The sequence below is a fragment of the Phaenicophaeus curvirostris genome, chromosome 12 (genome assembly GCF_032191515.1).
Source record: "Phaenicophaeus curvirostris isolate KB17595 chromosome 12, BPBGC_Pcur_1.0, whole genome shotgun sequence".
Classification (NCBI taxonomy): Eukaryota; Metazoa; Chordata; class Aves; order Cuculiformes; family Cuculidae; genus Phaenicophaeus; species Phaenicophaeus curvirostris.
This window is the reverse complement of record NC_091403.1, coordinates 7,199,863-7,213,966: the sequence shown is the minus strand read 5'-3', so window position 1 is coordinate 7,213,966 and position 14,104 is coordinate 7,199,863. Positions and strand designations below refer to the sequence as shown.

The following is a 14,104-nucleotide window of genomic DNA, read 5'->3' as shown; positions in this document are numbered from 1 at the left end:
TTGAGGAGGGCAGAAGCCAGCTGGCACGCAGAAACCATAGGTGTGGCAAACTGAAGAGTGAGAATGGCCAGTTCTCCCAGGAGATAAACTGATTCAACATATTTACTGGGCAACTTCCAGTGTCAGGCCTCCTAAGGAGAACATGTCATACTTCACAGCTGCCTGCTGCTGGCAGAAACCACAGGGCTGGCAATGACACAGGTATCACCTGCTCTTGCCTGGGTATAATTGAACCCAAGGGAACCACAGGCCTCACCTTTTAAGAGATATTTGTGAAAATTCTGGCTTTGTCCAAGAGCCAGAAGCAGATTAATCAAATGCACTATAGAAAAAAAAAATTAAAAAAGAAAGGCACTTTTGCTCATCTACCTTCTCTCTTTTCTGGAATGCGACGGTATGAATGTCACATTGTACTGCAAAACAACCCGTGCAGTAGGGTGACTGCTGGCCATAAACCATCCTGAATTACGGTGTTTGTACACATGGTCTTTTGATCAGTGGCATCGCAGTCCTGCATGAGCTGCACACCTTGAACAGACTACAACATCTGCAGTGAAAGGTAGCAGCTGTTTAAATAGCACAAAGCATCGCTACAAATCAGTTGAGCAATCATCATGAACTATTCTGTATATGACTGGTTTTCAAAAAATATGTCTGTAAAAATAAAACGTGATTGCATCACAGTAACAGCAACTGCATAGTCCAATCTCCAGCTTTATGTTCAGTCATGGAAACAATCTATGCCAATGCACCTACATATACATGCTTTTGCATACAGAAATACAAAGGCTAAGGCAAACAGAGGAAATAGTAGTAGTAATTATACAATTTAAGATTTGAAAGGGACACAGGCAGTTAACTTCTTTGTTCATGTGAAGAGTGCCACCATACCATTCATAATCACAAATGATGAGGAGTTCAGTTTAATGCTTCATCTGAAAGACAGCACCCCCAGGAAACACACTTACTAGTTTAAAATGAGAATCGATTTGTTAATCCTCCAAAATGCGTAACTTTCCCAATAAATTATATAAAAGGTTCTGAATCACAATTGGCACTATAATTTCATAAGCAAATGTCCATTCGGGAAGCCTAAATTCAAGACCTCATGGTGTCACGCAGACTGAAATCTTTAAAAATGGTAATAATGATGGAAAGAAAATTATGCACCATAAGGTTTTAAACAGGAAGCAGCATTTCTTAAACTCTAACACATTGTTTGAATAAGTCAAAGAGGCTGTAAAATAGAATTAAAAGCCAGACTCACATTATTACTACAGGTTTTGTATCGAATATTTCGACCTTCACAGTTCCTGAAAAACAGAGTAAAAATGGTTACACTGCATAATAGCAAAACACAACCCTGCCTGTTCTAAAGCTAGTTACTCTCTTGAAAATTAGACTTTTATTGCTACTGCCCTACCATAATTTGGACTCAAAATACAAGGTTTAAATACAAAAGGGATCTGGGGACTCAACAGGTTACACTGCTGAGTCTCTTCAGCAAAAAAAGGTGTGGTTTTCCCTGTAAACCAAATTTACTGCAAACCTTATGAAAAACACATTCACTTTGTCAAAAAGATTTCACAAGGCATCCCTAAGACTGATCTATGTTGACTTAAGCAAAGCTACTTCTAATCCACAGGATGTAATCTAGAGGAAAAGTGGATCAGAATATCTAAGCAGTCCTTTAATCAAGCGTAGGGCTAATGAGCATTAATTTTCCTTCCTCCTATATTGATCAGGAAGAAAAAACAGCCTCAAACTCTGCCTTTCTCCCAAAATGCAATACTTATAAAGAACAGCATGTAATTTCTCTGACCCAAAGCCACATGAGCAGAATTCATAATCTAAAGGAAATATTATTCTCATGGACTGCATCCATTTCTACAGTGCCCAATACACGTGAATCCTGAAATCCAGGCAATTCAGATCCTCACCAAAATGCACTGTTAGTAGCTGAAATAACAGGCATATAATAAAGTTATGATTATTTAATGCGGTTTTCAGAAAAACAGGGGTGTAAAGGTCTCACACTTTTTGGGGGGGTCACAGTTTGCCAAACTTCTCAATAACTGACCAGCACTTCTGCGCAGGGCAGGACTTGCTTCTTAAGAATGGCAAAATAAAGCCCTTGAAAGTACTGAAAGCACATTTCAAACTACTTGTCAGGAAGTTATTATTAGTGATGTCTCTAAAATCAACAGTGTTTTGGAATAATCCCTTCATACCAAAAAGACCTGCCCTGCATTAAAGAATATATGATGTATAGCTGGTAATTTACAGCCTTTGAACTAAATTTTCCACTTTTTGCATGAAAATTTGCTGCAAATATTAAAAAAAACCACTTTAATATGCTTGAGGGATTGAAAAACACCATTTGAAAAGGAAAAAGCAATGGATGCCTGCAGCAAGAGAATGACCAGCTCAGATGAAGGTACAACTCTCCAAGCACAAGCTATTACGTGTCTCAAATTTCCAATCTTTTGCAAGAAGATTGCATCACAAAGTGCAAGTTAAAAATATTTATGATATATACAAATGTGAAAACTTTGTTTCACAATTGCGCATTTCCTGGACATTAAAACAACAATAAAACACAGAAAAAAGCTCTTTTAAACTACACATCTGTCAAGGTATGGAAAACACATGTTTTTCACAGGGGAACGCATTAAAAATATTAATAAAACCACAGTGGAATTTATATTGCTACAATTTATTGGGCTCCTTTCATAGTTCCTAACACACGGTAGAGTATCATGGCTTCTTCCTGGAAATATTACTTTCCTCAAAGATCTTTGTACATTTTTCACTGAAAGAAACGGGCAACGTTTTAAGCAATCGGCTTTAGCTACATATTTCATACAGTTTGCACTTAATTAGCGTATCACACTGCAAGCCTTCTTTAAGAAAAATTTACTTCCTGGCCAATATTGCATTTAACTTAAAACACGTCAACAAAATACAAATTTAAACATAATCAGCAGTTTTACAAATGTTTAAGAATAATTCAAGTAAAGCAAGAGATTATGGACAACAGCACAGAAGCTTCTAAGCTAGTTGAGATCTCTTCTTGCCTGACTACAGGCCTATTGCATCACTCATACTTTAAAGTTTGTAGCAACAAGTCTTACATTAGTCCAGCTTTACTAGTGAGGTAAATTGTTTTTACTGCAGTGACTTCTCACTTCAAACCACGTCAAGGCTGATCCATGAAAACCTACGGCCACCAGGACCACTGCACAGGAAAAATTGGCAGAGAAAAAGTTTCCTTACAGAAAACAGCATCTGATACATCTATATGTGGAGTAAGTCACTTGTTTTTCACTATAGGGAAGGCATGGATAAGCCTGCACTTGTTCCAGGTACTATTCAAGTGCAGGCTGATTTGTATACAGGTAAATAACCAATTGTTTTATATTATAGTGGCAGGACTTCTCACAGTATTTAACCATACTAAGTATATCATTCTTGTTATTCCACAAACACATTTAATAAAGTGCTGAAGTTCTACCAGAGATGAAGACTAAGGTATATATAATGTGTGTGTGTGTATATATATATATGTTACAAAAATATACATTAAAAGCAGGATTTCATAACACTCGATCTGTACACAGCACTTGGTTCCAGAAACAAAATGCTGCTTCTCTATAGATGCCATCAGAGCACAGGGACATCTGGCAGAGCTGCAGAAGAGTAAATATACCTAAGCATGTTGCTTACCTGCCATTTAAACATCTTCTCAGTGAGTAAGAGGCTCCTCCACCACAGGTCCGTGAGCAATCACTCCAGGCTCCCCAGGCATCCCAGGAGCTTTCTTTATCTTCATCAGAACGAGTAATTCTGGAGGTCTGAGAAAAAAATTTTAAAAATGGAGGATGGAGAGAACAAAATCACATATCAATCAATTTGGTACCTGTCTGACTGCTTGGCATTAGTAGTAGAGTATTTTCTCTTTAGGATTTTCTTCACAAAGAAAGCACAGGAAAATCAAATTCAGGACTTTCCCAAGCATCTATTTGACTTCACTACAATTGTTCAGCAGCTGTTCCATTTAAATCCTTCTCTCATTCCTCTGTCCTGCGACATTTCAAATTTCTCTCTTGCTTTTTACATGGACAAATATTGGTAACAAAACATAAAACATAAGGGCTCCATGAGATTTCTCAGACATGATGAGCCTGTTATCATGAAGAGATTAAGACTCTTAGAATCCTATATTACACCCAGAATGAGATGAAAACATCAATTTACCTCACTGTGGTGATTGAGTTTGCACATGAACTACCATGAACACAATAATATAATCGTTATTAACATCATTATGAATCAAAGTCCTGTTGTGGATAAAAATGAAGCAATGAGTCAGTTATAGTATGTGATAGATTATTGACCAACATTTACTCTACCCAAATACAACCACAAATGAGAGAATATGAAGAATTTACTTAAGCTTCAAGGAAACAACTAGAATACAGCCAATTTTTTATTCCCATTGACTTCAGCAGGCATTCAGGCAGACCTCAGGCAGATAAATAAATTACTACCTTCAAGGTACTGTTTTATTTTTGACAGCATAGGAAGACAAAACTTAATCAAATGATGTTTAAGAATCTTTACACCACCTCCCAGAAAACAAGCGCACAGAAACACCAACCAAGAGCTATCTGTTCAGCAAACAGAAGGCAAACATATAAAAACATTGCTAAATAAACTGCATTCAAATAAACATCCCAGTCCTCATATGTGCCAATAAAAAACATGTTTAGAATGCTAAAAAGATTTTCATGAGTGACTCGATCCAGAGAAGTACAAGAGATTAGTGTGTGTCCTCATTATAGACCAGATGAACATGCTTTAATAATCCGTGTTTTCTCTAAGAAATAACTTAAGTAAGCTCATGAGAACAAGACTCAGTCCTATTTTCTTCTAAAATGCCTTATAAACATGATTTTAAAGTAAAGTATGTGTAATTCAAATCTTCTGGTACAAAGGAAAAGAAACAACATAACTCTCCCAAAATTCAACTGTACAGGTAAGTCAGCTTATCTTCAGCCATGAAGAAAGTTGCCTCAGATAAAAGCCTACCAAGCTTGAAGTAAAAATTGCAAACAATAACAACAAATACTACAAAGACTACGACTCAATACCATGCTATGTAAACAAAGGGATTTTCTCCTAAATACTATATTTAAAAAAATAATCACATGCCACAGAACTTAAGCAAATTGGTTTGTTTCTGTGAATGAGCTGTTACATCTAGGATGAATTCACACTGCAGTTCTAAATATAACTATTGAACCAACAATCTTATAAAACTAAAGGTTTAGAAAGCAATCCTCTAGTTTAGTTAAAGTTTGTTACGCTCAAGCAGAACTGAGAACTACTCAAACACATTTTAAAGGCATTAATAACAGCAGGCAGATTTAGTGCAACAGCACTACTCCCCATTGTTAACCAGCTAACAGAAACATCATCAGTTTCCAAACTTTTGCATCCCTTCTTCAAAAACCCTGACCTTGTCAAATAATGTTAATTAGAAACCATCTCTATCTGAACAGTAAACCCCAGTTGTTCTAAACACATTGGTGACTCCTTAACTTTCTTGGTCCCCTAAGTTTACAAATTTTGCAAATACTGTAAAGCTTTAAAAGTGTACTTAGGCCAGTCTGCCATTCCAGAAACGATAGAGTCCAGCTCTGCCAAGATCCCCAAGGAATTTCCGTGCTGGCATTGGGTTTACTTTACATCAGAAGCCAAGTCTCAAATGCCTGACACCGAAAAAGGAACCAACTGCCTTCTATCTTGAACAAAAAGAGCTCAGCACTTCCCAAAAAATCACTCAGCACATGAAAACAAGTCAAGATGAACAAGAGAGCCATTTCTTTCAAGTTTATGATGCAAAACTAAAGTTTGTCCTCTGTAAACCCAAAGCAAATGATTGGGTTTTAATACGTTGAGAAATTATTAAACTTACAATATCAAAAAAGAAAACAAGCCCTTCTCTCTTTTAGACTAGCTAGTTTCTTCTGACAAAGCAGTAACAATGCCTAACACAATCCTAACTTCATCACTGTATTAAAACCAGCCACGTGATATTAACAGAGAAAATGTCATCTAAACCCCTAAACAATGTCCAGTTATTCACTTAGCAAACTGCTTTGATAAAAGCCATTATTCTGAACTGTATCTAATTAAAAAACTGTAAATACTAGGATGATCAAAGCAAAAGTTTATGTCAACAAAGCCTTCTACAGAATCATCAACTAATTCAGTATCCACAGTGTTGACTTAAACTCCAGCTAGTTCAAACTATTTGTCCCATGGGAAAGAGTTAAAAGCAGCTCGCACTGACTTAATAATTTTCTAGCAAAATAATATTGATTTACTAGCTGTCTGGTTTCATAAACTCTACATATTACATTTGTCTACACCATGGTACCAAACTGAAGTAAAATAAAGAAAAAGCTCATCAACACCATGATTTAAACCAACAAAAACTTGGAACCTCATTTCAGAATTAAATCAAGACCTAATTGCAATTGGGCACAAAAGGGTATTATTGTACCTCAGTACTGCACTCATGGTTTGCTTCTTAACTTCAGCTTTTCATGGTTTTTATAGTCTTCAGTCATAATTCCAACATGGTTCAGCAGGGAAGATTTGCTGAACAGAATGGCAGGGTTTTTTCCTTTTTGTGGTTTACTTTTGCAACAGATGAAGTGCAACGTGCACATTAAGCATATTCATGTACCTCCACACATAGAAATGTGTATACATATATGCATATGTGCATCCATGATGAAGCATGACCAAGTAAAGCCACAAGTACTGTAGCAAATCCAGACAAAATAACTTAAAACCAGCTGTGAATCCAACCTAGATCATTTGCTGCTCTTTACGTAGAACTAGACAGCAAAAGGCATCACACTTTCACTGGCTCCAGCTATGCTAGTGAGAGTTGTATCCATTCCAAAAGCATCTCATGTGAATGCAGTTAGACGCAAGCTTTGCATTCAAAGCAATATTTAATTAACCTATACTATGTGCTTCATAGAAATTAATCCAGTTTATATGATAAAGGTAGCTTCAAACTATTGCCTTGCAATTTATGTATCCAATCTACAATTAAGATTAAAGGGTAAAAAAAAAAAAAAAAGAAAGAAAGAGAAAGTCAGGATACTATATATGGGCCTGGGCAAGGATCACTTGAATCAGGGGATGGGGGAAAATAAACTACAAGTTTTGAAGCACTTGGTGACACAGGCAGAGTCTCAAAGGCTGGAAGGACAGTATGCCAAGGTTTCTGCAAGGTTTGAGGCCCAGTAACGTGCAATCTGAGTCTCTGCTGACAACCCTTAAATGACAGAGACAGCCTTGTACATGGAGAATTTTACTGGAAGTGTGGCAGTGGTGGATTTGGACAGGAGGGAAAAGTTAGTGCCAGTTTCCCTTCTTCTGTCCAGGGGGCTGTTCTGCTTCTGCCACATATGGGCACATACTATAACACCATGTCCTGCTGGCTCTGTGTGTGTTTTCAGGCCATGCTTGCCTCACAGTGCACTCCTCAAAGTATCTGAGTAGAGCAGAAGTGGGCACCAAGGCAAAATAAATGAAATCCAGATGTTACCAGTGCTAATCATTTATGTTAAACAAGGGGATTTTTACCATCACTTGTAACACCCAGTAAATAACAACAGCTACATTGACACACATTACAGAAATCAAACGCAGTGCTGTTATATGGAGAAAAAGGATTATTTGGCCAAACTTTTGTTTGGCTGTTATGAAGGATGACATAATTGTCTTGAATTTGGTCATGCAGACTTCAAAGGAAACATGGTGCCAGAGAACGAAGGTCAGTTTATGCAGTTTTATTATTATTCAGACACCCATTACATAAGGCTTGGATATGTAAACGTTTAGCATCAAGCATAACAAATATTCAGCTTCTCAACAGAAATGCTCTGATACCTTAAATGTTTGTTATCCAGAGTTTTTAACATATATTTTTGCATTAAATACAAATACAAGCCAAGTGGGTAGCATTTGGCCCAAAAGAATTATTGTAGCAGAATGCGTAATGAAAGAAATGTAGAGACCCAACACTCAGATTCATCTGCAAGGGTTCCCCAGTGACAGTCCCTCTGCCTCATACATATTGCAACGTAAATTATCCCAAGTCCTGCCCTGTGATTTGCTCATAAGCGCCTCCCTGGAGCAGGAAGCCCAGCTCCAGCAGGATCTTTAATAGATTCAATGCAACCTCTGGGCAGCATCTACCAAAGCTGACCATGCCTAGGGCTCAACGGATATAGAAAATTATCTACTCAAACAGGTTAGAGTGATGTGGCCCACAGAATAAGACTTTGCCATAACAAGTAAGGATTTGCTTACACAGGAGTACTTACCAAAGCATCTGCTACTGTGCCGATGCCCTGCAGCTCTTTGTATGAGCGCTCTTTGGTTTTGCTTATGGCTTCTTATCAAAGTGGCTTGTATTAATTCAAAAAGACATGCCAAACTCCAAAAGAGAATCCCCATAAGGAGTTACTCTGTATCATATTACTATTTAATAACACATTGCATATAACTAAATTTCTCCATACATAATTTAGATTCTTCAGATTAAATTCATCCAAGTGAAAGAACCTATTGAAGGGTACGAACGCAACTTCAGTCCCAACAAAGGCTTCAATTAAGCAACACCCAAACCTCAGTACTGGCCCTACTCCCAAGGAGTGAAATTCATCCTCGATGATATTTTGAACAGAGATGAAGCATTTCCTTTCTATTTCTTCTTCCCACACTCACAAACTGTAAATACTATAAACACTATCCTGACTTTGGGTCTTCCAAAGCACAAGGTTATTTTGCTGCTTGCTGATCTTCATGTGCAACTTCTTCTCATACCTACAATGGCTCCAAACAGAGGTAGCACAAGGAGTTATGGTACTGAAGGGAAAATATCCTGCCTGAGTAGCTCTGTGATGTGTTTCCCAGATTCTTCCTTCCAGACACTGCATTTGGTGGAAGAGGCATCAAATTGCACTGTTGAACAATTCATGAGCAGAGTGCATAACTGAAGGAACAAGTATTTACCTGCAGATAATCACTGGCTATGCTACTCAGCCTCAAACTCTATCCTTCACTTTTAACTCTGGTTATGTCTGTGGCTTTGCAACAAACTGTGCTAGAAATATCTTCCCCTGCTGAGGTCACATAAAAAAAATTATTTACATCTCTATTTTGTACAGTCTAAGTAAGGTGTAGAATGCAGATAACAGAATTAGGAAAATCTGTTTCAGTTGTAGCAGCAACCAAACAGAAGAACAGTCAAAACTCATTTCCAGACAAACAAGAATTACTAACGAGATCTTGGATTACCTGCTTTTAGCAGAAAAACTTCGACTTGCTTTATTATGACAGATTTCAAGACATGGCCTGATGTATTTCCACTATTGCTGGGTGTATTAAATATTACCTAATTGTGCACTGTATTTGTCATTAAGCTTAACAAATCTTTTACTTATATGTACCAAAGTAAATGACATTCTCCTGTGTGTTAAATAGGACATATCTGGAATTATAAAATCCTGGCAAAAAAACAATGCATCATTATTTCAGACTGATAAAAAACACCTGGGAGTAACTGCACCTATTTTAAGCAGATGGTTAGAGGTAATTAGTTTTAATATTACTAACATTATTTCAGTCATATGAACCATCCTTTGCCCTTGGCCTTGCCACTGTGTAAGAATGGTCATGAACTGCAGCCTAACTGCAAAATCAAATCCATGCCTGGTGACAAAAAGAGCATTTCAGAAACACAAGCTGGTAAGACTCAGTGACAGCCCAGGAGAAGCAAGAAATGAGCCAAAACACAAATGACAGACTTATTCAGCTGCATGAAAGAATACATCTGGGGGCTCAGATGGAGTTTAGAGTTCTCAGTGTTGAATTCTCCGATATATTTTCATTCTACAGCAGTTTTGAATAAATTCATATTCAAGTTTTGGAAAATAAAACATGCAAGAGAGTCACACACAGGAAATATTTACAGCGTAATTCATTTTGATACTAAACTGAAGGCGAATCCCAGCATGTTTTTCAGTATTATACTGCATCCAGATTTTCCATTGTCAGTGTGTTGCAAAATTTCATATTGACAACACAGGCCTGCACTGCAGGAGTTGTCAGGACAAAGTTGGAGGTTTTGGCAGGTGGAGCAGGGATACTTGAGGCTTTTGGCATCCAGGAAGAGATGAAATGTTGCTTGGCTGTTTGGCACCTGTGAGCTAGCTGAGGCTTTTGGCACCAAAACGAGTCTGTATCACCTCCTTCCTTCTTTGTGAGCAGTAACAGAGGGAGCATGGAATTTGTGGGCATGGAGAAGGAATAGTGGCTCCCACCCTAACAACTACAAGCAGAAAGCAACTGCATTAGTATACCCGAAACACTGGTTATTTCTGCAACTAAGCTAAGGACAGTGAAGTAGTTAAAGCATAATTAATTTGCTATTTTTCAATTTCTGTGTTAACTACATTGTTCAGATGAGTTTAAAAATGCACAAATTCTCGTTTTATTCACCGCTGACAGGTTTCGATGACCTACACTGAAGTCCTGGGGTACATTTTCATTACATAACTGACTTCTACAAGACGAGCACTTGCCTTTGTCCTCTTCTCTGGACAACAGCAATATGGTTTATTTTCTTGGGTGATATTCCAGAAATTATGGTTTTGATAGATAAATGTCTAATAAAGAGAGAAATCCTCTTTAAAATCCTGACAAGCACATCCCGCAAGTACAGGCCACTGACTATGTACCTGACAATCCAGACTTAGTTGCCCTGGTTCTTGCTTGTTCTTCCCCAACTAGAGCCGTAAGAGCCCTGTGTTTGCCTTGTCTACAATGGCAAATATTATTTCACACTCACCAGCATTAGAGCATAGAGAAAACCTTAAGTCCAGAGAACAGGGAGGAAGGCTAATAACCAACTTTGATAATATCCAAATAGTCAGCCAAGTAGTCCGTGCTTCTCCAACGCTTTTAGGTCCCGTTATCCAGGACAGCTAACCAAGAAGGAGAATATGAAAAACTTCTCCCTGGCTTTCCAGTATTAGCTTGTCTTCCAAGATTTAAAGGTACATGTGAATACATAGCTGGAAATATATAAATTTGAATTCTCAAAACATATCCATTCCTCTGAATCTGGCGCATCTGAAATGGAAACTATCCTAAGAAATGTTTAGCATCACTCCAATTCCCTCCATTTCAAAGTGGTCTGGAGAATTACAACTTAAAGATTTGCACGTGTAGCTGGCAAACAACTCAAAAGCCACAGATCTTGGGAAACTCACATAGGTTCTAGAAGAGAATGTAACCAAGAAGGTAACAGAAATGGTAGCACTCTGCCCGCTTTCTCAGTAGCCAGCCTGAGGCAAACACTTGCCAAGGTTTGGAAGAGAGATAAAGGCAGAATTTAATATAAACAAAAAAAGAAGGAATGGGATGCTTTAAAAGCTTTATAAGAAACATGATGCTACTTTTTAAAATATCATCTATGATATGAACATTCACAATTAAGAATTTAAGTTATCTCCCAGTAAGATTAAAAATATTTTTTAAATTATAATCAACCACACAGTATTCTCCACAATATGGTATTATTAAACACAGAGTCCTTGCATTTGGTTGTGCAAAGAAACCTTGTCACAGACAATGAGACGATTTTCACATGACAAACACACTACACAGTCCTAATAGTTTGTGACTGCAGCTTTTAAGGCTGTGTATTATGTGAATTTTACAGAGGAGAATCTGACCCTCAGGAAGAAGGAGGATAAATTGCATTATGCGAGTAGCACAGCTGAGAATTACATATCCGTGTCCAAAGGTGGATTTTAGTGACTCCTACAGACCTCATACACCTCCCATTTCTCAGCTATAAACATTGTCCTTTCTACTACATGTATCCCTAAAATAGGTACAAAGTATGCAGGGGAAAACATAACCTTCATGACATTTTTATATGTTAATTATCTCTGGGCCTACTTATAAATCTGCATTAACAACATTCCATGTATTTCCTGCAGTCCATAATAGTAATAAGAATTCATGCAAGCTTTACTGAATTCAAAATTTGCACCTGGATACGCTGGGTTTTTCCACCTTCACACTGCACACCACATGTTCCTCATCCAGTATCAACAGTGTGATGGGTCAGCCAGAGTCCAATGCATAGAATTCCTCAGGTGCATAATAGAAAAAGAGCTTCCAATTTCTGGGAAATATATCTGGCATTATTTTTTTGAATTACCTTATTAAATATATTTGAAAACATCCAAATAAAGGTGCTTTTAAATACTTTACCATGCGATTTTTAAAACTGGTCTCAAGAGTTATAACCTGCATCACTTCAGCACATGCGGTGGAAAGAAAACAGCCACACTGATAAATAAGCTTTATACCTGTGACAAAGCAGAGGATTCCCATCAGCTTCCAAGGATCACACAAAGTGTGCAAAATCTTTCCTGTCGAGGCTTATTTCTCAAGTCTTTTTCCATATTCTGATGCCATATGAAATTGCAATCATACTTCAGGGATTACATATTTTTGAATTATTTTAAATCATGCTTTCCATTTGAAAACCAGTATAATCAAACAAAAAATCCTAAGCATTTCCCCTAAGGGTCGGGTACCTGTCCCAGACTCATCTGCTCCTAATAAAATACCTGTGCCAGCTTAGGAACTCCTCATTTCCTTCTTTCATGGAGACCCACTTGACAGTAGTTGAGGAAGTCATTGCAGCATAAAGAGAGCTATGGCAGGAATGCTGTGAATTACTGAAGCTCTAGATTAAAAACAACCAACAAAGTAGTAAACTGAACAGTTTACAAGTAGGAGAAAAACAACTGGTGAGAGCACAGGGCGGGGCTTCTCCTTCTTTTCCAGCCTAAGGTAAGCTAAGAACGTGGAGAAGGACAGACCCTGACACAAAGCCAGGAGCTGTTACCACAATCGCCATCAAATTTCACTCCCGCTGATTTGTGGTGGTCCTAGTGGTATTTGCCCAAATTAACACTGCAAAGCCTCAAGTATAAGAAAGGCTGTTCTGCTTACACGACACGCACGTGCAACCGCGGTATATTTGGATCCTAGGCCGTTCGACAGACTGACGTGAGGCTATCTACTTGTTTCCACAATCTTATCAATTACTGCATTCCGCTGAATTTGTTAGAGTCTTGATTTGCCAAGATGCTTGTGTACAAGAATTAAAGACAGGTTATGGAGAAGGATATAAAGAGGGACTACGGGCATTTAAAATTGCTTACGTTAACATACTAATTACCTTACAGTTCATAACACCACAAGTTTTAGCCAACCACAATGGTAAATTATGTATTTAATTTAGAGCAATATCCTAAAAGCAGTCACTTCAAAATACGCAGGTCTTTGACATTTACATACAGTGCCTCTATACACATGCTTTTGAAAGAAAATTCATGTTTTCTACTTGGTTACAAACAATCTTTTTCCCTTTTTTAAGAATTTGTTTTGAGGATTTACAATGAGAAAAAACACTGAAACTAATCCTTTTTCTCAGAAAAAAAATTTACTGCACTTCTTTTAAAAGAGCCCCAATACATATCATATATTTAAAAAAATTGTTTAAAACAATTTTCCTGACTTGAGAGACTGTCTGCCAAGTTCCAGCTAGAAGCAGAATTTTATGGCTAACTGCCAAATCTATGAATAAAAGGAGTTTATACGGAAAATACTGACAGAAGAATAAACTCTAGCAAGAGCAGCCAGTATAGAAAAGTCTTCGTTGTGCATTTTGTCTGTCCATAATCTGCAACGTTCAGAAACCTGGATATCAGGATATGGCACTCCTGCCTGGCTCAATTTCATGCCAAGATTATCAGTAATGCCAAACTGTTTGTTGATTTAGTTATAGGTATTTATACCGTATCACTCAGATGAGGCATCCAAACTTCTCATTTGAGAGCTAGAGATTCAACCCATGTCTCCTGGCTCACTCTGCCATTTAATACTATACATAGCACTTTTAATGGTAATATTTCTATGACAGTAA

At 37.6% G+C, this 14,104-nt stretch overlaps 1 protein-coding gene across 3 annotated transcripts in view; it reads right to left on the bottom strand.

The window, feature by feature from the left end:
• ADAMTSL3 (ADAMTS like 3) overlaps window positions 1-14,104 on the bottom strand; it is a 174,706-nt gene that overhangs the window by 94,325 nt on the left and 66,277 nt on the right. For 2 of the 3 annotated variants that reach the window (XR_011338244.1, XM_069866435.1), the window contains exons 3-4: window positions 3,727-3,854; window positions 1,268-1,313 (exon numbers count right to left, since the gene is read on the bottom strand). Coding sequence is in view for 1 of the 3 variants with exons in the window: in XM_069866435.1 (XP_069722536.1) it covers window positions 1,268-1,313; window positions 3,727-3,854 (174 nt within the window). In the remaining 2 variants the exon portion in view is untranslated. Of the gene's footprint in view, window positions 1-1,267; window positions 1,314-3,726; window positions 3,855-14,104 lie in introns of those variants that run through there. The other variant, XM_069866436.1, reaches the window with a different exon arrangement.